We start from the raw sequence: 27,562 nt of genomic DNA on the forward strand, positions 1-27,562 counted from the left end.
TCCAGGAAACACTTGAAAAACCCATTCCACACTATGAAGTTACTACGAATAGATTACTTGAAGGTAAGAGCATTGAAATACCAGAAAATATTAAATTATCAAATATAGCACGATAAAAGTATTATATACGCCAATTTACAACTTACTAGTGATGTGGAGCGATCTTTTCCATGGTACAAAACAATATTTACTGACAGAAAGTGCAATCGTTTGCCAGAAAATATAGAAAAGTCACTTGTGTTCTATTGTAACCAGTGCCTAATGTAGGCTATATACTTTTTGTTTTCTTTAGTGTGAAAAACAGAGTTGCATTTAGGTAAAGATTTGATGATGCTGAAAAAGTGTTTAATTATGCAGATTTATTGTATTTTATTTGATAGCACATTAAATGTAAATAATATTAATTTCTAAAGGCTTATTTTGTAGATAATAATTATGTACAGCTGCTCCAAATGGTTTAGAAAAGATTTTTTACCTGCTTATTTAACGATGCTGTATCAACTACTAGATCATTTCGCATCGATGAAATAGATGATACCGAGATGGTATTTGGCGAGATGAGGCCGAGGATTCGCCATAGATTACCTGATATTTGCCTGAAGGTTATGGAAAACCTCGGAAAAACCAACCACGTAATTAGGCCTCAACATCGAAAGTGCTTACATGGAGAAGTAGGCCATGGATGGAGTTAAAGGATGTGTAAAGTCTTCTTCTTCTTCTTCTTCTTCCAAGGATTAAACCTTATTGGTTCGTTCCGTCTACAATTATTAAAGCTGTTTTATCTTTCGTGGACGTCCTTGGTCTCCTTTTCCTTCCCTCGGTCGATAGTTTAAACTTCTCCAAGCCATTCTATTAGTATCCATTCCACAAACATGTATGTGTAAAGTAGAATATAAATTAATAAGCTATGGGAAAAGTACTTATTGAACGCCCCTCGTACATAACAATAATAAGAAACTAGTTCCCATAACACCAATCATGACCTACTACAGGTCAACAGGGCTAACCCGTGAAGAAGATGATTATGGGTTTTGTTTATTTAACAATTGAAGTTTTTAAACCAAATTCTTCACGTGACCTCCTCCACTTGCAATGCATTGCTGAAGTCCCTTTTGGAAACTTGTCACGACACGAAAACATAGCTCCTGTCCAATGTGTTCAATTTTATGCCGAATTATCTTCTTCAGCTCTTGAATATCATGTAATCTATGGGAGAACAGCCTTTGTTTCATATATTCCAAATAAGAAAAAATCCGTACCCGTCAAATCGGGTGAACGCGAAGGCCATGGAATATCACCAGATCGGGAGATGATGCGTCCGGAGAAGAATTTCTACAAAATATGAAATAGTATTTGAAACAGACGTTCTCCCATAGATTATGCCTACATGATATTCAAGGGCTGAAGAATAAAAAATTCCATACCGTTTCGGCGCTGATTTATGAGTCTTTGTCAGAGTTTGGTGAACTACTGCTGCATCAGTTCGTCTTGTACAAGGCAACTATCTTTTTCAATAATTGTTAACACTTTTAACAAGGCGCTTGAGTAGATTATGAAATTCAAGTGCCCGCCGTTGAAGGAAAAAAAAAAATCTGTACTCAAACAGTATGGTGAAGGTCTACGGCCGCCAGTTGTAGCCTGCAAGGTTCCCTCGAGTCGGAATGGAACTCCCTGTAGTATTCAATATGGAAGTACCGTACATGTCAATACGACGTAACATATCATATTCACGTTCGATACAAGTTGCGTCCAACTGCATGCTTCAGTTGTTTCTCCACTTTCTTGTTTCTATTGTTCTATTGTTTTGCGGTATACAGATAAGTGCGTGATCATGAATTCATACAGCAGTTGCTGTCTTTGGATGTTATCACAAGAAGAAGAAATGACTACGGAAGTACTAAAACACCAATCAAGATAAAGTTAGCGGTAGTAGAAGGAATCAGAGTCCGTGTTGCTTACCTCAACCAAGACAGTAGGTATAGGAAAATAACGATGAACAAAAACAGTTGATTCCAGCTCTATTTCGTGTACTCAGGGTGCAGATTGTACTATAAAATACGTTCTTATATTTCCCCACGAAATAGGGAAATGAGTTTCCTTTACTTTATTATTAAAAAACAGTGATAATTTTTTAAAAAATACCAGGAAACGGAAAGAAAATTTTCTCCTCTGGAAGTACTTTACTGAATTCCTCATTTATTTTTAATTCATAGATCAGTATCAAGTAACACAGCAAACCCAAGTGTTTGCGACAGTTAAAGAATAACATAGTATAGTCCCGTCGCTCTAAATTCCGGCAGCCAATCGCGTTGCAGATCGGCTACATTTAAACGTGTGCGTCTTGTGATTCGCTTATGAAGACGATATTCATTTCTTAAGGCTCGATAAATACTTAATATAATCGCCCGCCATTTTGGCTCTTTCGTTGGCATTCGCAGAAAGCACACGAATACGTTATTTGCCGCTCAATTATTTGCTGAATTACAGTGCGTTTGATTTATTATCATAGGAGCTACGACATGATAATGTTTAACGGTGTGGCAAATAGATTCGTATGGTAGCTCGGCAACGAAAGAACAAAAATGGCGAACGATATTACCCACTTAGACTTCATAGAGCCTTCACTTCCTAAGACGTAAGCAAAGAGGCGGAGTCACGCCGGAAATAACAGCGTCGCGACTATAGTTTCACATACTGCTACTACACTTTCGTAAAAAAAAAAGAGGAATACTTGTAATTAACTAAGCAAATTTCAATCACTAACACTAATCTCTTATTGAAAATTCATCTGACAAATTTTCCCCAAATTACCGTTTAATTATTGATTCGTTTCCTTTTCTTTTCCCTTAGATTCATATTCTTCTCTCCATTTTTCTCTTTCTTTCTACTTATTAGAGGAGAATCTTTGTAAAAGAAATGCAATGATTGTTCGAAATAAATTATTCCAAAAACATAACCGAACAAGATACACATGGACATGCCCAAGGGACGCAAGCAGATATCAAATAGACTACATATTGATAAAGAAAGATTCCGAAATTCCTTAAAAATTTGCAAAAACTTTACCTAGAGTCGACATTAACTCAGATCATGTTCTGGTGATAGGCGATGTAGATATTCGTCTGAAAAAGATAAGAGGAGGACAGGTGACGAAGAAAATGAATATGGAAAAACTGAAAAAAGAAGTGAAAAGAAGAAAATTTGAAGCACATTTTCAAAAGAAAGCTACTACATTAGAATCCACACCTGAGAACTGCAATGAGTATGGACTCATAAAAAAAACTGTACAGATAACAGCAGAAGAAACAACAGGATACACACACTGTGTAAGAATGAAGAAACCTTGCATCACAGGGAAAATGTTGAGAAGATGGAGGAAAGGAAAAAATGAAAAAAAAATATCAACACGTAAGAAGGTAGAGGAAACTACAGGAAACTTAACAACCAAGAAAATAATCTGATATGGCCAAGGAAGACTGGATGAAAGAGAAATGTAAAGAAATAGAGGAACTAGATAGAAAATAAAGGTATGATTTACTGAAGTAAAATGTTTGAACTTCACAAATAAGAACAGGAAATCCATATAGTTGATAGAAGATGAAATCGTAAATGAAATAACAAACAAGGAATACCGAACACATGGACGAAATATGTAGAAGTGTTATATGAAACAGGAAATCGTCTAGATGAGATAGCTACAGAAGACAAAGCAGCCATATCAAAAGACGAAAAAAGATTTTCTATTTTAAGATAAGTCGAAATAGCGCTTAGGGAAATGAAGAATGGGAAAGCAACAGGAGTTGATGGAATCGCCACTGAACTGGTGAAATTCTTGGGTGAAGACAAGAAGGAAATTCTATCATGCAACGAAATATATCAGAAAGGCGACTGGCCTGAAGATTTTACGGAGACAGTGTCACTTCGAATACCGAACAAAAAAAATTGCCAAGAAATGTAACGAGTTCAGAACTATCAGCCTGATATCGCACTCGGCGAAGATTCTCTTGCGAATACTAAATCGACGTTTATATTGTAATGGAAGAACAGTTGAAAGAGCTGTTTGGCTTCAGGAAGTGAAAAGGTACGAGAGATACAATTCGACTGCTACGAACAACCGGTGAAAGATACCTAGAGAAGAATAAGGAAGTGTATATAGTATTTGTGGACCTAGAAACGGCGTTTGACAGAGTGAATTGGAACAAACTGATAGCGATCCTAAAGAAAATAGGCGTGGATTGGAAAGAGAGGAGGATGTTCAGTAATCTTTATATGAAACAACGAGTCAAAGTCAGGATAGGAGAAGAAATGTCTGAAGGAAAATAAAGAGGCAGAGGAGTACAACACTATCACTATCGCTCAGTGAAGCTCACTCTGATTTCAATTACTCATTACTTTCTTCATTTATTTCATCCTCCCTTTTACTTCTTGCTCCTTACTCATTTTTCCTTTATCATTCTTTCCTATTTTTTTATTTCTTGTTTCTTTGTTTTTTCCATTCATTTTCTAATTTTTTTCACTTTCTTATCTTCCTCATTGCTAATTTTTATTCACTTTCTTCTCCTCTTCATTTCTCACTTTTATTAGTTTTCTTCCCTTCATTTCTCATTTTTCAATTACTCATACTTTCGCCCCTCCTTCATTTCTCTTTCTTCGTATGCTTTCTTCTCTTCTACATTTCTTATTTTTCATTTACTTTCTTCCTTCTTCATGTCTCGTATTTAATTTACTGTTTCCCTTCTTCATGTCTTGTTTTTCATTTACTTTCTTACCAACATTTCTCTTTTTTTTATTTACTTTCTCGTTTCTAACTTTTCATTTACTTTTTCCTCTTCTTCATTTGAAATTTTTCATTTACTTTTTTCTCTTCTTCGTTTTCAATTTTTCATTTACTTTTATCTTCTTCATTTCCAATTTTTCATTTACTTTTTTCTCTTCTTTGTTTCTAAATTTTCATTTACTTTCGTCTCTCCATTTCGCATTTTCAAATACATTCTTCTCTTCTTCATTTCTCATTCTTAATTTACTGTTTTCCTTCTTCATGTCTCGTTTTCCATTTTTACCACCATCTCATTTTTTAATTCACTTTCTCGTTTCTAACTTTTCACTTACTTTTTCTTTCCTCTTCTTCATTTCCAATTTTTCATTTACTTTTCTCTCTTCTTCATTTCAATTTTTCCTCATCTTTTTCTCTTAATTACCAATTTTTCCTTTTCTTTTTTCTCTTAATTTCCAATTTTTCATTTAATTTTTCCTCTTCTTAATTTCCAATTTTTCGTTTACTTTTTTTCTCTTCTTAATTTTCAATTTTTCATTTACTTTTATATCTTCTTCATTTCCAATTTTTCATTTACTTTGGCTTCTTAATTTACTGTTTCTCTTCTCGATTATCAATTTCATTAACTTTTACCTCTTCTTCATTTCCAATTTTGCATTTACTTTTTCCTCTTTTTCATTTCTAATTTTTCATTTACTTTCTTCTCTACCAATATCTCATTTACTTTCTTCCCTTCTACATTTCTCAGTCTTCTTTTTCTATCTTATCCATCATCTCTTATTTGTTTGTTTTTTCTTCATTCCTCTCTCTTTCTGCTTTTTCCTTTTTCTTTAATTCTTCGTCATCTCTTCTTTCTCTTTTGTCAGTTTCTTTATCATTTCTTCATCGCCTGTTTCCCTTCCGTTGGCTTTAAGGACACGCAGTCATTTATTATATTCATATTAACGCATAACGAATGCGAATCGATATCCAGGAGAACCTATGCAATCTGTGATGGGACAAAGACACCGTGGGAAAAGTTTTGTCCGAGTATATTAGTTTGAGATAATATAATAATAGTGATAAGAACAATATTACCGCCAATGCTTTAATAGTTCATGTATCTGAAAGCGTTATTACACAAAAATGTCGATTACTTGGACAACAATCTTTCTATAAGGACTACACCTGATAATATGAGTACGCGGGACTTGGCACTCATAATTAGAGAGCGGATTTTTATGTGCTAAAAAATTGAAATATATATATTTTTTTTGTGCTAAAAAGTACTAAAATATTTGCTAAAAATAAAAAAATATATATATATTTTTTAATATATGACAAAAATACCTTACTTAGCTTGGAAAAAAAAATGTCGTTTAGGTAATCACCAACCACACTTGAGTGCTAGTAGTTGGCCGAGAATTGCAGTGAACAACAAAGGTCATCTCCAAATTCTCCATCACAAATGCATGCCGATTATACTGTGAACAACGACTTATACTGTGAAAACGATCTTTCCACACCACAGGACGTCAGACGTGCATATTTAAAGAGAGGAATGTCACAAACACAAACACCTTCAATTTCACCTACAGGTACACCCTCCAATACTTGAGCAACTTTACACATTTTTTTTATATCCACTGTTTTTCCCAAACACATTCTGGAATTTGTCGCTTAGTAATTGTGCTTCTGAACCTGGTAGCGAGTCTAGTTTAATTCCCACGGCACTCGCCTCCCTGTTTCAGACAACAGATTTTTGGATGTGTTACCCAAAAAGCTTAGATTTGCTAATAGGAAAGCCAAATCCTTTTTTAAACAACCATCTTCGGTATATCTTGAAGAATATCGATTGACGAAGCCCGATAACACGGAATCATAAGATATAATGCCTTACTTGATAGACATGAGCGAGAGGCGAGAGATTTGTTTAAATTAAATAATGTTCATACCCGAGCTCTTATCTGTTGTGTTTCACAAAGCGTGGAATGAAATCATCTTCAGCAACAATAAACATTCCTAATTATGTGTTACAAGATCTCTCCTCCTTGTCCATGTTAATTTATTCTCTAATAATAACACTGATATGCTGCCTAGCAGTTCTAAGAACTTGAGGCGATACTATTTACGAATATGGATCACGGATACACCACACAGCGCTTAGAAACACGAAGCAACCAAGAATTCTTAAAAAAAGATAACGTACTTCAGAGTGATATAATTTATTTAGTTTCAGAATGTTTCAAAGTTCCTGTAAAAAAATTATTTAAGTGAAAAAACTCCAAGATTTATGTGTTTATAATAGATTTCCTGAAAATATGTATTTACATCAACTTTTTTATGAAAATATGTGTTTTTATGTGAAATAAAATTCGGGTTTTAAACTTGAAACTTCATGTTCGGAATTTTTAACTTTGTTAATTGTGTTTTATCACACGCAAAAATAATATTTAATTACACAGGAATCAGCTCCTTACTCATAATGAGGAAAGAAGAATGCCTATCACTGTCTTTTCTCAAGTGAGTGAAACACTAAATTCACAAGCAATATAAAAAAAAGCCTGCTATTTCCCTCAGAAATAAAGAAGACTAGAATGACATAAAGGAAGACGGTTAAAATGACAAGAAAAGAAAAGTATACAACATGCTATCACTTTAAAAAACAAACTCCATTCTACAAGAGATAATAAACATCTGCCACACGAATTCCGTTCTCACTGGGCTAAGCCTTACAATTCTCAGCGCCGATTACAATATTTGAGAAGCCTTGAAAATTGAATTGCTGCTAGAACCGCCTAGCAGAGCAGCGAGAGAGCGAAAAAAAAAAAAAAAAAACGAGGTCTCCTACACCGAAGCTTGAATTGAGTCATCAGGTTTCGACGATGCCATGTGGCTTCCGGAATGGGTAAATATTGAGGGGGATGTGAGGCATCCAACCCCGTCCGATAGGGGAAGAAGCGACGCAAGCAGGAAGTTTATTAAGTCTGCTTTCAGTAGACTATGGATTAACTTCCTACAAAACAAGTAGGTTCGAACACTGTCACCATCGCCTTCTAGACAAGTCCATTCAGTCAGGAACAGACTCGTTTTCTCGGAATTAACTGCAGGACCCCCTTCGGAGTTCAAATTATTACTGCTGAATTCCACACAACGAGGTCTTGCTATGATGAAATTACGTTAAAGTACTGCGAAAATAAAAAATGAGTGGATTCGGTTTGAAATGCGGGAGGCAACTCACCCCACGCGGAGGAAATGTTCCCTGAACGCCGAGCGTGAATCCATGCCGGACGTATTTAACGTTGCATGGAAAAACAGCGCGGAAATGGAAGTCTAAGCAGTTTAACTACAAAATGAATGTACACGGAATGGCTGAACAATCCCGCCACAGTTTTGTGAAAATGATGCCTCTCCACGAACAAGCGGGCATAAAAATACCCAAAGGCCTTCCCATGGAAAAAAAGAGACAGATTGAGAAACATATCCATGCCAAATAGCCTACATCATGAATCATTATTAGTGCTGTTGATCGATCAAAATATTTAAGCGATTAACTATTTGAATTTAATCGATTAATCGATAGATTAATCGAGTTTTGATCGAGTTGAAAAATGTTGTAATACACAATTATTGTTAAATTTAACTTGTGTTCGATGATAAACATAAGTATTAAATATATTATATATATATATATTATTTCAAAAATGTTATGTTTTATTTAACGACGCTCGCAACTGCAGTGGTTATATCAGCGTCGCCGGATGTGCCGGAATTTTGTCCCGTAGGAGTTCTTTTACATGCCAGTAAATCTACTGACATGAGCCTGTCACATTTAAGCACACTTAAATGCCATCGACCTGGCCCGGGATCGAACCCGCAACCTAAATTATTTCAATGTACCGAAGTACATATGATATTTCCATGCAGATATGCTGCGTCATCATACGATGAAAGAGTAATGGAACGGAGACGTAGTGCAGAGGGCAGTCACTAGAGGGAACCCAAGAGTTGGAACTCAATCAGAGACAATTCTGTCCGGTGTGGCTTAGTGGATAAAGCATCAGCACGTAGAGCTGAAAACCCGGGTTCAAATCCCGGCGGCGGAGGGAATTTTTCTCCGTTCCATTACTCTTTCACCGTATAAGTATTAAATGTTGTATATCTGTATATAGTGTATCGTTATATTATAAAACAATTATTTTAATTACTTACTAACATATTTATTATGAGGCTTATAATTTATTGTGTCAATTTCTCCGGGAATTTTTGAGACAAACATAAATAACAAAAAGTATGAAGACTCACCTAGTTAATACTGCTTCATCCATGATTTTAAACATGTGAGTGCATTCACATGCTTCGAATTAAGTGCCGCTCTACGTTTAGTAACAATGTTTCCTGCATCATTAAACACGAAAAAACTTTTTTTTTGTGAATCACTTCTCCATGATCGTTCAATTTAAATCCAAACGTATCACCGAGTTTACCTCTCAAATTCTCATATGGCATAATGGAGTTTACACTTTTCACAAACCACAGAAAACTGATTTTTTTTTTCTTTATCAAACTAAACATACAACCTTCATATACAAACTCAGTACAGAAACTGCAACTGCAAAAGTACAGCGGTCGGAACAGAAGACTGGCCCCTATAGCAATCGAATTACCAGATTTTAGAAAGAGAAGAAGGTAGTTACGCTTTCACTTGCATAGTGTAGACATGGCTATTTTATAAGGAATGAGGGTGACGAATCCCAGAAAAGTAAGTATTTCATATGCTAGGAAAATGAGCTCACAAGGTGGAAGTTTTCTTGGAAAATCATAATAAGGGTTTCGCATTGTGTTTCAACTCTCAATAGAGGTAGACTAGGTCACTGTTGCAACATCTCAACACACAAACAACACAAACAAATACAACCACACAGGCGTATACAAACTCAAATGTAACACTTCTACATAGGACAGACAGGCAGATCAAACACGTTACAAAGAACACATCACAGCCATAACAAAATTACAAAACACCTCCACATATGCAGAACACATCACAAATGCCAACCACACCTACAGAGACATCAACACAGACACGGAAATACTGCACATCCAACCAAAAAGCCAGAAACTCAACACACTAGAACAATATGAAATATACAGACACACGAAAACACACCCCAACGATATTCTCAACACACAACTCAATTTCAAAACACATACACTCTTTGACTCTACACTACGAACGCACCCTCACAGGAAACAAGAGGCGCCAAGACCAACAACGACCAGTTCTGAAGATGACCCAAAATAGGTAGACACATGTTAACAAGGTACGTTAAAATTTAACACAGAAAGTTCTTATCATACATATTCCGAACAAATATTATTTCACTTATCCAAAATTTTTCAATCCAATACATAATCTGGGCGGTAGTTAGGAATGCCAACACAAATACTTTTAGTCAGGAAACATGACATCGACACAGTAAATTCTGGATGACAAAAAGATTAAGAACCTGCGATCTTTTCGAAGAGTCCTGCGAAATGTAAGAATACTAACACGTTCACGATACTTCGGCTATAAGATAAAGCTTTTTTTCACATACAGATCAGTCAACATTCAGAATCTTCCATATCTGGGTAATTGTAGATACCTACCACATTACGAATGCTGTGATATTTCAACACATTTCAGAAGATTTTTCCAGCTGGTTAGAAATACTTTCGTGAAAAGCAGATATCCTAACAAGGCATGAAGATATCAACGTTATCTTGCAGATTACATCGCACGGTGGAGGAAATAACTGGATAACTCACCTTGATAAACCGCTTTGCTTTCGTGAGGAGACCTAGCGTGGTGTGTCTGGAGGCTTCGGGGCCCAGAGGTACCATCTCTTTCAACTTCTCCAAACAATTGCGTAGATGTGCTCGCCTGCAACGAAATAAAATATAATAATAATAATAATAATAATAATAATAATAGGTCTAATAATAATACACAGAAAAATTAATTACGTAGGTATGCTCATTTGACTGAAGAAACAAAGAAAAAATGGAAGCAGGAAAAGGTTATATCGCACCTATCGCCCGTCTGAAAAAGAAGCGACATCGCATAATATGGTAAAAGAGGAGGTGAGGAAAGTTATCATGATTACAGAATCCATCTAAAAACTGCTTACTAAAGCGAAGAACAGCTGATCCAGACCCAAACATTACGCAGTAAACACACATCGAATTCAAACAGTAGTACGAAACTGAGTGGAGCAGAACATAATATATGAACATTTACATGAATATTATGATTACGGTAATAGGATAAATTCCCAAGAGACTAGAAATAACCATAACATAACTGTTCCTAAATGTAGATCAGCCAAGGTTCGTAACAGCCATTTTGTTGTGGGTGTGAAATTTTTAAAATAAAATTCCACTTAGTAACAGGAATATTGATAATAGTAGAGGTTTTAAAACCAAGTTAAAAGATATACTTTTTAGCAAAAGCTTTTACACAGTACAGGAATACTCGTATATTGAATGTAATTTTAATTAATGTTTATGTAAATTGTTTCACCTCTGACGAAACCTATTGCAATTTGATACATTTAATGGCTTTTAAATAAACTAAACTAATGCCTAAACTGAACTATATCAACAGAAACCTACTTCACTGAAGTACAGGTTACAGAATTACACTTTTACATGAAAAGAAGGCTGTTATGACAATTTAAAGGCTAAAGGCGTTTCTAAAAAAATGTACAAAACTGTAAAATCAGCAAGCTGTGAATTACATAAAAAAAGTTTTGTTTTTTTATAATGAAGGTCATGTAGTATTTTTTATTGTTAGCGATGCTACATTATTTATACTATTATACTGTTACTACGTCATACTACTTTTGACGAATATAATGGTACGAAAGGACATATTTCAACCAATCCTGGCTGTTTATCGCTACAATTTTATCACTTTCCTATCATTTTTGTTTTTATCACTTCCCTAGCATTTGCTTCTTTGTTTGCCAACATTTTAAACTGCAAATTCTTTAAAAAGGCCTACTATAAAACATGCTTTGCGATCGTCATTTGTTTACCGCATAGATAGTCAACTGGAAATGGCGGCTCCGTTCAAACGTTTTGGTGAAACTAACATTAGTGAAATAGAATTTCAGTAAGTCAATTAATATTTATTGTATTAGAGTACTTTATTTCTTCTAATCTTTATATACTTCCTTCTAATCGTGTAATAGTCAATTATATCCCACTCGAGTTTTGATTTTGTCTAGATAAATCAAAATCTCTAGTGAGATTACTCTTGACTATTACTCTTACTACGTCATACTACTTTTGACCAATAAAACGGTACGAAAGGACGTATTTCAACCAATCATGGCTGCTTATCGCACAATTTTATCGCGTCCCAAGCATTTGTTTAATTTTATCGCGTCCCTAGCATTTGTTTCTTTGTTTGCCAACATTTGAAACTGCGCTGGTCTGGACGTCAAAAATATATATAAAATTACAAACCACTCCAGTCGGTGCACAGCAGTTTCAAATATGACTCGCATTGGCATTCAAGAACAAGAATTAATAAAAATCACTGATCATACCTATGTATCTTCTGAAATCCGATTTACAAACAAATGAAGAGCACCATTCGGAAATCCTGAATAAGTTGAATACACCATGTAGGCCTAAATCAACAAGTTCCACTTCTATTATGCACACGTCCAATATAACATCAAATGAACCACCAACCACATTCAAATTTGAAAATTGTACATTCAATCATTATTCCTTTCAAAATTATTCATTCGGAAATTCTGAATAAGTTGAATACACCATGTAGGCCTAAATCAACGAGTTCCACTTCTATTACGCACACGTCCAATATAACATCAATTGAACCACCAACCACATTAAAATTTGAAAATTGTACATTCAATAATTATTCTTTTTAAAATTATTCATGTTTATTTTTTTATGTCATCGTCGTTAATTAAAACTTTTCTAACACTTGTGTATATTAGTTAGGTTATGTTATAGCTTCTGCTCTGAGAGGATAAAAAGAACTTCTGCTATATGATATTATGGATAGTCACGTATCAGAGATTGTTTAATATTAAGATTTATTGAATAGCAATAATTACAGTGTCTGTATAAAGACACTACTGCCATCTAGCATGCATCTAACGTAATATTTGTAATGTTGAGAAGGTACAATAATACATTTGAAGGCAGTTGTATTTTCGTAAGTCAATTAATATTTTATTGTATTGGAGTACTTCGTTACTTCTAATCTTTATATACTTTCTTCTAATCGTGTAATAGTCAATTAAATCCCACTCGAGTTTTGATTTTCTCTAGATAAATCAAAACGTCTAGTGAGATTACTGTCGATAAAATACTTGTATTCAATATGGATTCTGAAGTAAATAAACTTCAATTGTGGAAGAAATATATGAGAAGAGACTTATTATTTTGATCGTTTTCAGAAAAAAAATTGAAGGAATGGGGTGAAATAGGCTTACACACTGTAGCATAGTCAAATGGCTTAGAGCCACATCAAAAAGATAATCCTTCACTTCTGTTCGTAAAATGAAAACTAATATGGCTAATGTCATGTAACAATGATTCCAGTTTATCCTATGTAATTCTAAACCTCTCGTCCTCTCAAAAAGATTAACTCTTTCTCGAAAGTTCTCACATGGGCGATTATTTTAACGAGACTCGAATTCATCACATGAAGAAAATGAAAAAGAAGAAGTGTAATGCATTTTGTTCCTCTATAAAGTAAAGAAAGTTTATTTCAGTGATTAGCACTTTCACAATGATTAAACATAACCTCAAATTCAATATATTGTCCACATTAGGAGTTCAGAAAGAATATTGAAAAACAAAATCTTACATCTGTTATTTGAAACTTGTCAACTTTCGATCTTTGAAACATGATGAAAGGTTATTTTTCAGTGAACTGGATATTATCTGTCATCTATGAATCAAAGTTCAATTATTATCTATGCTATTAGTATTTTAGCAAACGTGCACCTTGGAATCGGTTGTGAAATAAGAAAAGGGTATTGATCCTTGTTGGCAAACTCCTGGCAATATTACAAAATAGTAACGTGTTTCTAATTTCAGAATCTTGTTCTGCCAACGCGACCTGATTAAAGCAGAACTGGATCCAGTTCCTTTTGACAAACATAAACCTGACACGTTATGAATCTTGCTGAGACTTATGCCCCGAAGGTCAACATGCAGCCCTAAGTCAAGTTTCGTAAACTTGTACGAACTTAATTAGACAATATCTATGGAATAGTATTTTTACACTACAGTTTCCAGTCACTAGCAAATTTTCTTATCAAAGAGGACAGGTATTGGATCTAGGGGAATTTCTATGAGAATTCTGGTGTATGCAGGGCGTCATTAAAAATACGCATGTGGTTTCCAACTGTTTTACGACGACCTCGCAGGGAAACAAAAGACAGACAGTACCTATGTATAGAAGAAATTGATGTATGATATGATATGATATGATATGATATGATATGATATATGATATGATATGATATATGATATGATATATGATATGATATGATATGATAGGATATATGATATGATATATGATATGATATATGATATGATATTATATATGATATGATATGATATGATATGATATGATATGATATGATATGATATGATACGATATGATATATGATATGATATGATATATTTATGCAAGCTTAATTATGGCAAATTGTACAAAATAAATCAGATGTAGAAGCACATGACAAGCACAAATTAAAAGTTAATATTGCTAAATTGTGTAAATTTAGGTTTTAAAAAATAAGCGAAATATACAGTAGGGATTACATGATACACTTTTATTTTCGACATCATTTCAGTCGCACACAATGCACACGCATTGTCTACCGGTTTTCTTGTTCAGTCAACAGCATCAGTCTCCTCTACCAATGTCACAAGAAATAATCAATCCCGCTCTCACTTCTCCGATCTTCACTTGTCATTGTACGTTTCCAGGGTGTCAGCCAAGTGCTCGTTGTCTCGCGGCTTCTTGAGCTGCTTCTTGCGCTGGTTCGGTTTATTACGCTTGTGGAATGTCGCCTTCTTGGGTCTATGATCTTCCATGGAGCGGATTCCCTGTTTCTCCAGATATTCCTCTATCTTCAGGTTATCCGTGCTCTCAACTACCACAGAACGCCAGAGTTTCTGGAACTCATCGTCTACAGGCAGAGCTGCTGTCTTGTTTGTGAAGAACACAATCTTCTTCTTGTCAATCGGTCACGAGATGATATGATATGATATGATATGATATGATATGATATGATATGATATATGATATGGTATGATATGATATGAGATATGATATGATATATGAAATGATATATGATATGATATGATATGATATGATATGATATGATATGATATGATATGATATGATATGATATATGATATGATATGATATGATATGATATGATATGATATGATATGATATGATATGATATGATATGATATGATATATGATATGATATGATATATGGTATGATATGATATGATATGATATGATATTTATCAAACAACTCTTTACATGTAATAGTGGACCTCGTACAGAAGAAATTAATAATACTTATTTTACTGAAATAAAAGAAAATACTTGTGAATTCCGGTGTTTTATAGTCTAATATCATCCTAAACATTACTGATTCAATTTACTCGTATTTTATTCGCAACCTTTGGAAATTTTTTTTCAATATCCAGGCCGCAACAATAGCAAATATTGACCACTGACACCTTGAATGTCAGTATATTTAGGATGCGTATTTTTAATAATATAAATAAACAAAATACATAAGCCTCTGTGTACATTATCGTCACTATCTTCCTCATTATCGCTCTCATCGTCGTCATCATTGACATTATCATCGCCATCAACGTTATTATCGTCACCGTCGTCCACATTATCGCTTTCATCGTCATCATTGACATTATCATCGCCATCAACGTTATTATAGTCACAATCATTCTCATTATCTCTCTTATCGTCGACAACATTGATATTATCATCGCCATCAACATTATTATCGTTACCATCGTCCTCATTAACACTCCTACAGTCGTCAACATTGACATTATCATCGCCATCAACGTTATTATCGTTACCATCGTCCTCATTATCACTCTCACAGTCGTCAACATTGACATTATCATCGCCATCAACGTTATTATCGTTACCATCGTCCTCATTATCACTCCTACAGTCGTCAACGTTGACATTATCATCGCCATCAACGTTATTATCGTCACCATCGCCCTCATTATCGCTCTCATCGTCGCCATCATTGACATTATCATAGCTACAAACGTTATTATCGTCACCATCGTCCACATTATCGCTCTCATAGTCGCCAACATTGACATTATCATCGCTACAAACGTTATTATCGTCACTATCTTCCTCATTATCGCTCTCATAGTCGCCAACATTGACATTATCATCGCTACAAACGTTACATCGTCCTCATTATCGCTCTCATAGTCGTCAACATTGACATTATCATCGCCATCAACGTTATTATCGTCACCATCGCCCTCATTATCGCTCTCATCGTCGCCATCATTGACATTATCATCGCTACAAACGTTATCGTCACCATTGTCCACATTATCGCTCTCACAGCCGCCATCATTGACATTATCATCGCCATCAACGTTATTATCGTCACAATCCTCCTCATTATCGCTCCCATTGTTGCCAACATTGACATTATCATCGCTACAAACGTTATTATCGTCACCATCTTCCTCATGAATCGCTCTCATAGTCGCCAACATTGGCATTATCATCACCACAAACGTTATTATCGTCACCATCGTCCTCATTATCGCTGACATGATCACGATTAACGTCATTATCGTCGCTATCTCCGTCATTGTCATTAACGTCACCATTGTCATGTCGGCGTCATAATCATATGTACAACACTGTCATTATCAACGACATTATCGTCATCGCCATTATCATTATCGTCTTTATCACCGACATTGCCATTTACAACTTCTCCATCACATCTATTACCAGCGTCTCCACTATAGTCTTCGTCGTTACATTCAACGTTATGAATGTCATCGCGTTATGGTCACCATTATCATTAACGACGTAGTCTCTATCGTCATCACCGTCATAATCATCAACGCGGTCTCTATCGTCGTGGCCTTCGACATGGTCATCAGAATAATCGCTCTCTGCTTGCTCCAGAACTGTCAACTCGCTGGCCCGGCTCAACAGTAATTTCTTAACCATATAGCCACAACGGCCCGTCATTGCCGGAGTAGCGGTACTGGCGCCAATTGAGAATTTCGCAAGGCCGCTACTTCACGTTTTCCGAGGTGGGGCTAACCTCGAGTGACCAAATCGCTCCAAAGTTATTAAGAGAAGACACGCACAGAAACCCGCTGCGATTCATTACTCCTCAAAAGCAATTTAACGAAATGGTGTACGTAATGCGAAAACCTTATCTTCAAAAGCGCAAAATATTACTGTCGCTGAACTACGAACTTAATAACATCGTTCAAAAGGAATGTCCCTCCTGCAGCAACAAATACATCACAGTCCTGTTCTCGACATAGACGGAGGGCGACCCATTTAATATCAGTTCCACTTTCGTGACCATGTTGCTGTTTTTTAGTGATGCTAATTGAGTCTAAGTGAGTTACTGAATAATATGCTCGAAAGCAGCAGCATTAGTAGCAGTGTTGGCAGTATCTGTGACTCAGTGCTAGCGCGTTAGTCTGGGTTCGATCTCCGGCTGCTAGATCGTGATGGAATGTGTGATGGAAAAACCTGATGTTGCAGAGGGTCTTCTCCGGTACTCCCGCATCCCTCTTCCACTCCATCAACATACTCTACGATTATCGGACAAACCTGTCCAATCCAAAAGGTCCAAGAGCTGGAAACGACCAATCTCCTACAAACCCAAGTCTATAAATAAAATACTGTATGCATTTGTTGTAGATAAGAATACTTATATGTTACTAACTAATTTATCGGAAGTTTATCGCCCAGTTAACTTTGGGTCTTGGCCTAACCTAACCTAACCTATATATTATTTTAATGTACCGAAGTACATATGATATTTCCATGCAGATATTCTGCGTCCTCATACGATGAAAGAGTAATGGAACGGAGAAAAATTCTCTCCGGCGCCGGCGTCAGCACGTAGAGCTGAAAACCCGGGTTCAAATCTCGGCGCCGGAGAGAATTTTTCTCCGTTCCATTACTCTTTCATCGTATGAGGACGAGAATATCTGCATGGAAATATCATATGTACTTCGGTACATTAAAATAATATATATGATATGCGTAAATCACTCGTGATTTAAGACGGCGCTTATTCCGTCGGATCCCGGCCAACTAGTCACTCATTACGAGTGCACCTCAGCACATGTGTCGACTTCGGTCCTAGGTTCATACATATCTATGACGTAGTGCAGAGGGCGGCCACTGAGGGAACCCAAGAGTTGGAACTCAAAACTGAGACGATTCTTCCGACGCCGGGGTGGAATCCGGTGTGGCTTAGTGGATAAAGCGTCAGCACGTAGAGCTGAAAACTCGGGTTCAAATCCCGGCGCCGGAGAGAATTTTTCTCCGTTCCATTACTCTTTCATCGTAACCTAACCTAACCTGTTATAGATTCGTATATAAAAAGCGTACGAAATGCGCGAATCGTGATATTAACACTCATAAATTCGAGTGTACACTAGCGTGAAACTTTCGTAATGTCACCTAAGTTATGAGGAAAGAACTGTAAAACAGGTGAAGGTGTATAAGCGGAGTACGAAGGAAAGTATGTATTCCCTAGTTCAGGCTTAATTGTCTTGTATTTGTGTTAAATATGATTGTTTATTTTTTGTATTCTATTTATTTTCTAGTTGCGCTATAGGCAGTCGTTTAAGAAAATATGCGGTAGCTAATATTAAATATTAAGCAATTACGATATTATGTACGAGTAATATCCTACATATCGTTATCAATAAAAACGCAACTAACTAAATCTTAAACTATTGCTCTATCATTAAACGTCTCTTCTCGGTTTATCTTCAGTGTATACGTCATACCACGCAGGTATTTCTCTAGCTCTGATTACCGTCTACGCTTTTCGGCACCGATGACATCTACGGGCCACGCTCGTAGAGTGAGGGAATAACGGCAAGTTACAGCCCCTGCCATTGCAGAAATAAAATCCTGTTAGGCCTACTTAAACATCTTCAAATGAAGGCCCAACGCACGAATGGATGATGATGATGGTCCCTTTTAAGGGGAGGAATACGGGCTAGGACTGCCCTCACACGTAGGCCGCTTCGATGGGTCCACTGTGCTTACCAGGATGGAACGATGTGCATGCCCTAAGGCCCACGGGCCCTCCAGAATTTCTCTACAGTTGTCAGATTCCCTTTACCTTTCCCTCAATCCCGTTCCACCGCCCATCATAAGCCCAAGAGAGAGTTCGCGGTATATAGTACTACCACCAGCAACTAATGACCACTTACCACGGAGTTGAAGTTCGGTGGCGGCTCGCAGCCTTCTCTGCATCGGACTCAAGTCCGAAATGGGGGAAAAGAAAGGCGATGATGATGAAAGAGGGGAAGTGTAGATGAAGTGGAGTGTGTTGGTGAAATGATAAGGGGAAACGATAGTACCTACCACGGGTGACACTCTCTGCAACGTCTCCTTTGTCGACAACAAATCCCATCACTTCACCGGCGATCGAACCCGGGCCGCTTGGTGTAATACTAGCGCGCTACCACTTGAGCCACAGACACTCCATGATGATGATGATGATAATGAATATAACAATAATAATAATAATAATAATAATAATAATAATAATAATGGTTGATTTAACTTGATAAAGTTAAGGACATAATATGGCCTACTCTAAGACTCAACCAGGAATAAAACTATCATGATTATGATAAAAATAATAATAATAATAATAATGGTTGATTTAACCTGACAAAGTTAAGACCATATGGCCTACTCTAAAACTCAATCAGGAATACAACTATCCTGATAATGATAATAATAATAATAATGATAATAATAATAATGATGATGATAATAATAATAATAATAATAATAATAATAATAATAATAATAATAACGGTTGATTTAACCTGACAAAGTTAAGGCCATATGGCCTACTCTAAGACTCAATCAGGAATAAAACTATCATGATAATGGTAATAATAATGATAATAATAATAATAATAATAATGGTTGATTTAACCTGACAAAGTTAAGGCTATATGGCCTACTCTAAGACTCAACCAGGAATAAAACTATCATCACGATGATAATATTTAATAATAATAATAATAATAATAATAATAATAATAATAATAATAATAATAATAATAATAATGGTTGATTTAACCTGACAAAGTTAAGACCATACGGCCTACTCTAAAACTCAATCAGGAATAAAACTATCATGATAATGATAATAATAATAATAATAATAATAATAATAATAATAACGGTTGATTTAACCTGACAAAGTTAAGGCCATATGGCCTACTCTAAGACTCAATCAGGAATAAAACTATCATGATAATGGTAATAATAATGATAATAATAATAATAATATAATAATAATAATAACAACAATGGTTGATTGAACCTGACAAAGTTAAGGCCATATGGCCTACTCTAAGATTCAACAAGGAATAAAACTATGATGACGACGACGACGACAGTTCAATATCGTCAGACAAGTGATAACGAAGCAGGGGGAAAAGTGAAAAAACCATGAATTCTGACGCCGCATCGTTTACATTTTCAAGTAATTTGCTTCAGGATACAGTATTAGTAACGACATTGTATTCAAACACGTGTAGGAAGAGCCAGCCTAATCACATACAGACAGACCTGGCTGCATTAATAGCGGGATCTTCCCAACACATCCATTATCTCGCAGTGCTATTATATACAATTGTAGAGATGAAGCTTCTTTAAACAGCGTCTTTACAAGGTATTGTAATGTCTTATTTGCAATTCATCAAAAAATTCCTAACTTAGTTCACGTTTCGAGGCGATGGCTCCCTGGCGGGCCACGCCAGCTCATTACGGCACAGAGCGGAGCGATACAGAATGAATACTTAACCTAATACATAATAACTCAAGCTTGTAGACAATCCACCTGCCGGCCGAGAACAATATCTTTTGTACCCTTCACAATTTGATATTGACGACGTTACAAAATTACAGGGCGTTCCAGCGTAATCAAACAGAGCATTAGTCACGCTTTGCATTGTCTTGCGCGTAGTGGAGCGTGCGCTTTACTGTCTTTGTTAAGTGGACCCACCAGGGGCACGCTTCATTTCTTTCGCCGTGCGGCGTGCACAATTAGTTCACTTGCAACCAATCTTCACAAAATTAAATTACTAAACCTATCACCACGTAATCCAACAGTTAAATCAAGCATGTGACAGCTTCACTATATGCTAGATACAATTCGTGATCTAATTTATCACGTGGTTTTGATTATGATTTCCTAACAGCTCCCACTTAGAGGAAAAAAGTTAAAGTTTTAAGTAGCTACACGCGTCATCTTAATTTTTCATATACTGAAAACCGTACAATATGAATATATAATAGTACATTATGCAACGAGCCTATAATGATAGTAATTAAGACGCGAGGATGTTGATGAAACGAGCGCAAGCGAGTTTCATAATTTTCATACGAGCGTCTTAATTACCATTATAGGCAAGTTTCATACGACTTTTTATGCTCGACCATATTTCTAACTTGAAATTATTCGTAAGTATTCATGCTATTCTTATCTGACTGAGGAGCGGAACTGACCTTGTGCAATATCTCGTAAATTGTGAGATGTGCGCAGACGCGAAAGTATTGATTTTTTCCGGGCAACGAATGTCGACGACCTTGATATAATCTAGAGAGTAAGATAAACGCTAAACTTGATACAACCTTGAAATTGAATTCGACATTGAAAAACAAGATGACAAATTGAATTTATTTGAATATTATTTACAATTAACGCTAATTATTATAGTAACAGTATTGGATTTCCAGCCTGCGTGACATGTTGCTAGTTGTCTTTCGATTGCATATCCGAGAATAATCGAAAACCTGAACTTTAATGAATAGGTGTACTTTAAGGACATGCATTAAAGGACTGCTACCAGGTGTATAATTACTACATTTCGGCATGGTCGAGAATAAAATAATGTAATATTTTACTATAGGTATAATAATAATAATAATAATAATAATAATAATAATAATAATAATAACAATAATAAGTTATTTTTTCATGTAAAATCTATTTCCAATTTATACGAAATTATTTCGATTACCATACAATAAATTAGCAATAAAACACGAAATATTATATTTTTATCACGATTTCTTTTCGAAATTAATGCGAAATTCTGCGGTCTTTAGCCCATGATGCAAGTTACTCGTCGACTGCAACACAAGATAAGTAAACAGCGAACAACTAAGGCACAGTAGTTCAACGGGGTACGACCCATGTCGCCTTCTATTGTACACAGCAGAGGGACTCCAGAACACAGTTCATCTGAAATCACCTTCCTCTCCCCCTACGGACACTAAGTTTCGCTGCCTGGTAATCATGAATCCTTAAACACTGATATTTCTATATTACCTATCATACTTGTTCGTACATCAATAATATACTAAACGTTATGTTTTATTTAACGACGCTCGCAACTACAGAGGTTATATCAGCGTCGCCGGATTTGCCGGAATTTTGTCCCGCAGGAGTTCTTTTACATGCCACTAAATCTACTGATATGAGCCTGTCGCATTTAAGCACACTTATATGCCATCGAACTGGCCCTGGATCGAACCAGCAACCTTGGGCATAGAAGGCCAGCGCTATACCAACTTGCGAACCAGGTCGACTCAATAATATATATATACATATATATATATATCATATCATATATCATATTATATCGTATCATATATCACGTCACATCACATCATATCATATAGGCCTATCATATCATATCGTATCGTATCATATATCACATCACATCACATCATATATCATATCGTATCATATATCATATATCACATCACATCATATCATATCGTATCATATATCATATATCACATCACATCATATCATATCGTATCATATATCACATCACATATCATATATCATATTGTATCATATATCACATCACATCACATCATATATCATATCATTATCATATCGTATCATATCATATCATATATCACATATCATATCATATATCATATCACACAACATCACATCATATCATGTCATATATCGTATTATCGGCTCTAATTAACTTTATTTGACCATGCCTCGTACTACAAGCTGCATAAATAAATATTCCATTAGATACGCTAGTTTTTTCCATCGTGTTTTAGATTTGTTAATGTTAAAAATGTCGACGAAGCCACCAGAAGCAAGGGCATGCTAGTCTAACGTTCTAAGAGCTCGAGGTAGCTGAATTTTTAATCATTTAATAATAAAAAGAAACACAGAGAGCATGGTCCACGGAATTGAACTTCCTTTCAGTAGTTTTGTGACTCCCCGAGTCAAATGATTTCTTGTTGAAAGCTTTCTAAAGCCTTTTCAGCATCGTAACTAAACGGACAACTTAATAAGAATTTCGTTTTATTTTTCCACGTCTTGACGACGGAAGTCTTCATGCAGATCGCAAGAATGGGTCTCACTGAAAAGCACTGATTTATTTACTTCTATTTCTTTTGACAAGAGCAATTTTCTCATGGAATGCAATTTAGAATTCATCCAATGGGCTTGGATATTGTCTCGCTTCTGAAGAATAGCATTTGCGTCATTCATTTGTTCCCTGAAGTCAATAATAAAGTGAAGATAACAATGAAATGCACGAAACTCGATTAAGGTCATTCGCAGCCGGACTAAAAAATACAGGATACGCCCAAAATCATGAGCATATTTACAGAAGAGATCACAGGGGGCAGGTATTACTCTAACCTTGTATTACTCCTATAAAAATAATGATAATACCGACTATTTCGCTTATACATTCAGTGACTAATACCGCTTAAGAATTCGTTCAGTTTTGACCAGTCACGGTCATCTAGGCATATACTTTTAATATTGTCAAAATAATTTTGTCGCACCTGATTCGTAATTGAATGGATCACCTCAACAACGTTGTAAGCTATAAATTAGAATGCAAAAAAAAAGTATTTTGTAATGAAACATTTACTCTACAAGGTTTAGTTGCGTATTACAATTAAATCCACGTAATTATAATACATAATTAAACCTTAATTAATTCGTTACAAAATATATTTTTCAGCATTCTGAAGTCCACAGCTGTGGAGTAACGGTTAGCACGACTAACAGTGAAACTAGCTGGTCCGGGATAAAATTCTGATTGGGACAAATTACCTGGTTGAGGTTTTTCCGAGGTTTCCCACAACCCATTAAGAGTAAGTACTGAGTAACTTTCGGAGTTGAACCTTGCACTCATTTCGCTGGCATTATCACCTCCATATCATTTACACGCTAGATAACCACAGCAGCTGAAAAAGCGTCGTAAAATAATTCACTAAAATATATATTTATTTTCATTTAATATGGAACCGGAAGTTTGAAGTTCTTAACTTCTGCAAAGGAAACATTAGAAACTTGTTACATTACGTAAGCCTGATCTTTTGGTGTTATGTTCGTTTATTTTAATTCCTACTAATGCTGCTTCTTCTCTTAAAATGTTAACATCAACGACAGCATTTTTGTTGTAATAACGATAGCCAAAACGTCAGCATACTGTGCGGTCAAGGAGCGAGTAGTATTGCAATCAGGTTGCTGCTGTAGTTTTTTTGTCACCAGTTAAATTACAGACTTATCAACTTTCATGTACCTAGTCACTCGCAATTAGCTCAGGACTTCCAGTTCTCCACAACGGATACGTTAATCACCAGTCTTTAGACAAAATTACACAGCTTTTTTGTTTATTATTATGTTTCCGCCCTTTTATTATTATTATTATTATTATTATTATTATTATTATTATCATTATTAAAAAGGATAGACCAATCCCTTACAAAATTTCCAACTTCTGCGTTTCATCTCTTGTAGGTTGGCAATCCTGATGTTACATGCCCTCTGCGACTGTCAATAATGACGTAAGACGATTAGTTTAGTATTTCACCGATACAGCTGAACGCTTGGTCGAACAATATGAGGTAATTTGCTTTAGTTCTGAGATTACGTCATCATTTATGTCTATTTTTTATTAGAGAACCTGCAAATAAATTTTTAGAGAATAGTAGACAGTAGATCCCCTTGAAGTACCAACGTTATAATATCAAAAGGACTTGTCGCTATCAACTATTACATTAGCCCTTGTGTTCTTGACTGCCATCACTGCCATCTTAGTAAACTCAATATTACAGCACAACGGAACATTCCAAACATATTTTTGTGTGTTAAAGTTTTTAATGGCAAATATTTTTTTTTTTTTGTAAGTCACTTGTTCATTTATTTTTACAGTATTCACTCATCTGAAAACTTTTTAAAGAAGTTTCAACCTGATATTGTGGAAGGTTTCCTTGTTACAGATAATTTTCTGCAATTCAAACTGAAGCCTTGTAATACATTTCATAATAAGATATTTCACGTAACTAGCTACTTTTTAACTTCAGAACCATGATATGTGAGAAAAGAGAAAGAATTCTCAGCGGAAATGTGGACGTTAATAATTATTTTTTCATATCTTACACAAAAGTTACTTCTTTCAGACACAAATTGAAAATGTAAATAATACATAGACCACAATTTCATGAAGTGAAATGAACATGGGGACCACTAAGAAAACTTTGTGAATACCCAAGGGAGGAAACGAAACGGGAACTTTTCAAGCTGTGGGGAGGGTTCGACGGAAAGTTCGCAAAGGTGGGGGGGAGGGAGCCATTGTGCGAAGTTTGGCAAAAGCTGAAGCAAACCATAGTCAATAAATTACTCGCAATACAGAGTGACTGAACACTGTATACACAGCTATGTGCTCACATTTATGATTTTATATTGCGCATCGTTAGAGGGAAGTGCAATACAGTCCTGCAGGATCCAGTAAGCGAGGACAAAACAAGAGATGAACAGAGTACAGCCTAGCTGGCAGTGGCGGCTCCTGCATATTTCTTAAGAGGAGGAAAGAAGTTAATAGCGCAAAATGACGCCTTCTTGAGAGAAACATGCTACAAATTAGCCTACATGCATACATGTAAGACCAGGTAGTGTTGGGGTTGGCCTTCCTTTGTATAGCAATAATCTGTTTTTATAAACTGAGTTTCCTAAATTGTCCAAATTATAATATGTTTTCATTTCTATTCATTGTTGAATAATTGCACAAATTAACAATTACAAGGAAATTCACAACCTCGTAGCATTTTTCACGCACACCACAGCATCACACGTGTTGGAAGAGACCAGCTACTAAAACGTAACCGGAACCGTTTAACGGAAATGAGAATGAGAAATAATCCGTTAGGAAAGCGAGAAAACTGCACCCACTCACGTGGTCTGTGTTGCCACATGTACATTTTACAAGTTCAGTATCACATGCTTTTGAAGAATGTCAGTTCTTGTAAAGTCATACTACCATTATTGTTAAAAGCTGCCGGTGGCCGATTAATTTTTTTATGTTAAAAATAATGTAGTTTGCAGTGCTTTCAATTTAAAATATATTTGTGCAAAACTGACAACTTGGCGGCAGTCCTGTGCCATAAATAGTAGCTTTTACAAAAGTGCAATGAATAATATATTTTGATCTATAATTTAAAAAATATATATATGATGTCTTTCATAGCTTTGCGTTAAAACTGTTTTTATTGTGTCTCCTCCTAGATGTGTTATAGTCTGGTTGAAAGCAGCATCGTTAGATGGCAGCGGTAGCGAGCTTGCTGCAAGACCAGTCGGTTTCTATTTCTCGCCCATGCGCTGATTCAGAGGAGGATCTCCTCCCTATCCGTTCATTTACTTGCTTTAAAACTCTGCTTCTTTCTCTGGCCGCTAGCGCGCTGTTGTCTATGTGTATTAACTGCAGTAAAGGAGGGATGGATTGACATTCCTCCACACAAACAATCTCGCATCCTTCTCACAGTTTTCTAGTAGCACATGAGTGAGCGTCGTTAAAAACTCGATCAACCGAGGTTTTCTTATAGCTGTGAACTTAAAAGTTATCGGATCTTCCACGAATTTCAAAGCATATATTTCATTTGGTATTTACTTTCAAAAGAAGAAAAATGTGAGAAGGACATTCCTCCCTTCCCTCCCCCGAGGAACCGCCACTGCTAGCTGGGTAGACTACACGCAGCTCTTTCAGAAGAGGTAAGAGGAATGTGACGAGTCCATGGCCACTGCCACACCGAAGGAGGCTTGCTTATCGCCTGGTGGATGAATAAACGAACAATCATGATCGGCTTCGATTTGCAATCTATAAATATCTCCTGAAATGATCAACTGCGAACAGTAGGCCTATAGTTGACATTTTTTTTCGCTCTGGTAACTTAAATTCCTCCAGAATACAGTTCTAACCACTTGTTTAGATTATTTTATGAATATACTCGTAATAAGCTGTGTATGTAAATAGGAAATGTCGTTTAAAACAATAAATTAAGTGCAGTACAAACCCAAGATCTTCATTTACAGCCATTATGTTTTCAATGCAAATTGATCATCGCCGACATGCTTCGGGGTTTTTTTGTGTCCGTGTGACGTCATGCAC

General features: G+C 35.8%; 1 protein-coding gene across 1 annotated transcript in view; it reads right to left on the bottom strand.

Moving 5' to 3' along the window:
- The window catches only part of LOC138715523 (max-interacting protein 1-like), a 258,359-nt gene extending 247,681 nt beyond the window's left edge, over positions 1–10,678 (bottom strand). Inside the window, exon 1 of the mRNA XM_069848588.1 lies at positions 10,565–10,678. Coding sequence (XP_069704689.1) covers positions 10,565–10,639 — 75 coding nt within the window. The 5' untranslated portion in view covers positions 10,640–10,678. The remainder of the gene's footprint in view (positions 1–10,564) is intronic.
- Between the last annotated feature and the right edge of the window lie 16,884 nt (positions 10,679–27,562).

Source organism: Periplaneta americana, chromosome 1 (genome assembly GCF_040183065.1).
Source record: "Periplaneta americana isolate PAMFEO1 chromosome 1, P.americana_PAMFEO1_priV1, whole genome shotgun sequence".
In the NCBI taxonomy this organism is placed as follows: domain Eukaryota; kingdom Metazoa; phylum Arthropoda; class Insecta; order Blattodea; family Blattidae; genus Periplaneta; species Periplaneta americana.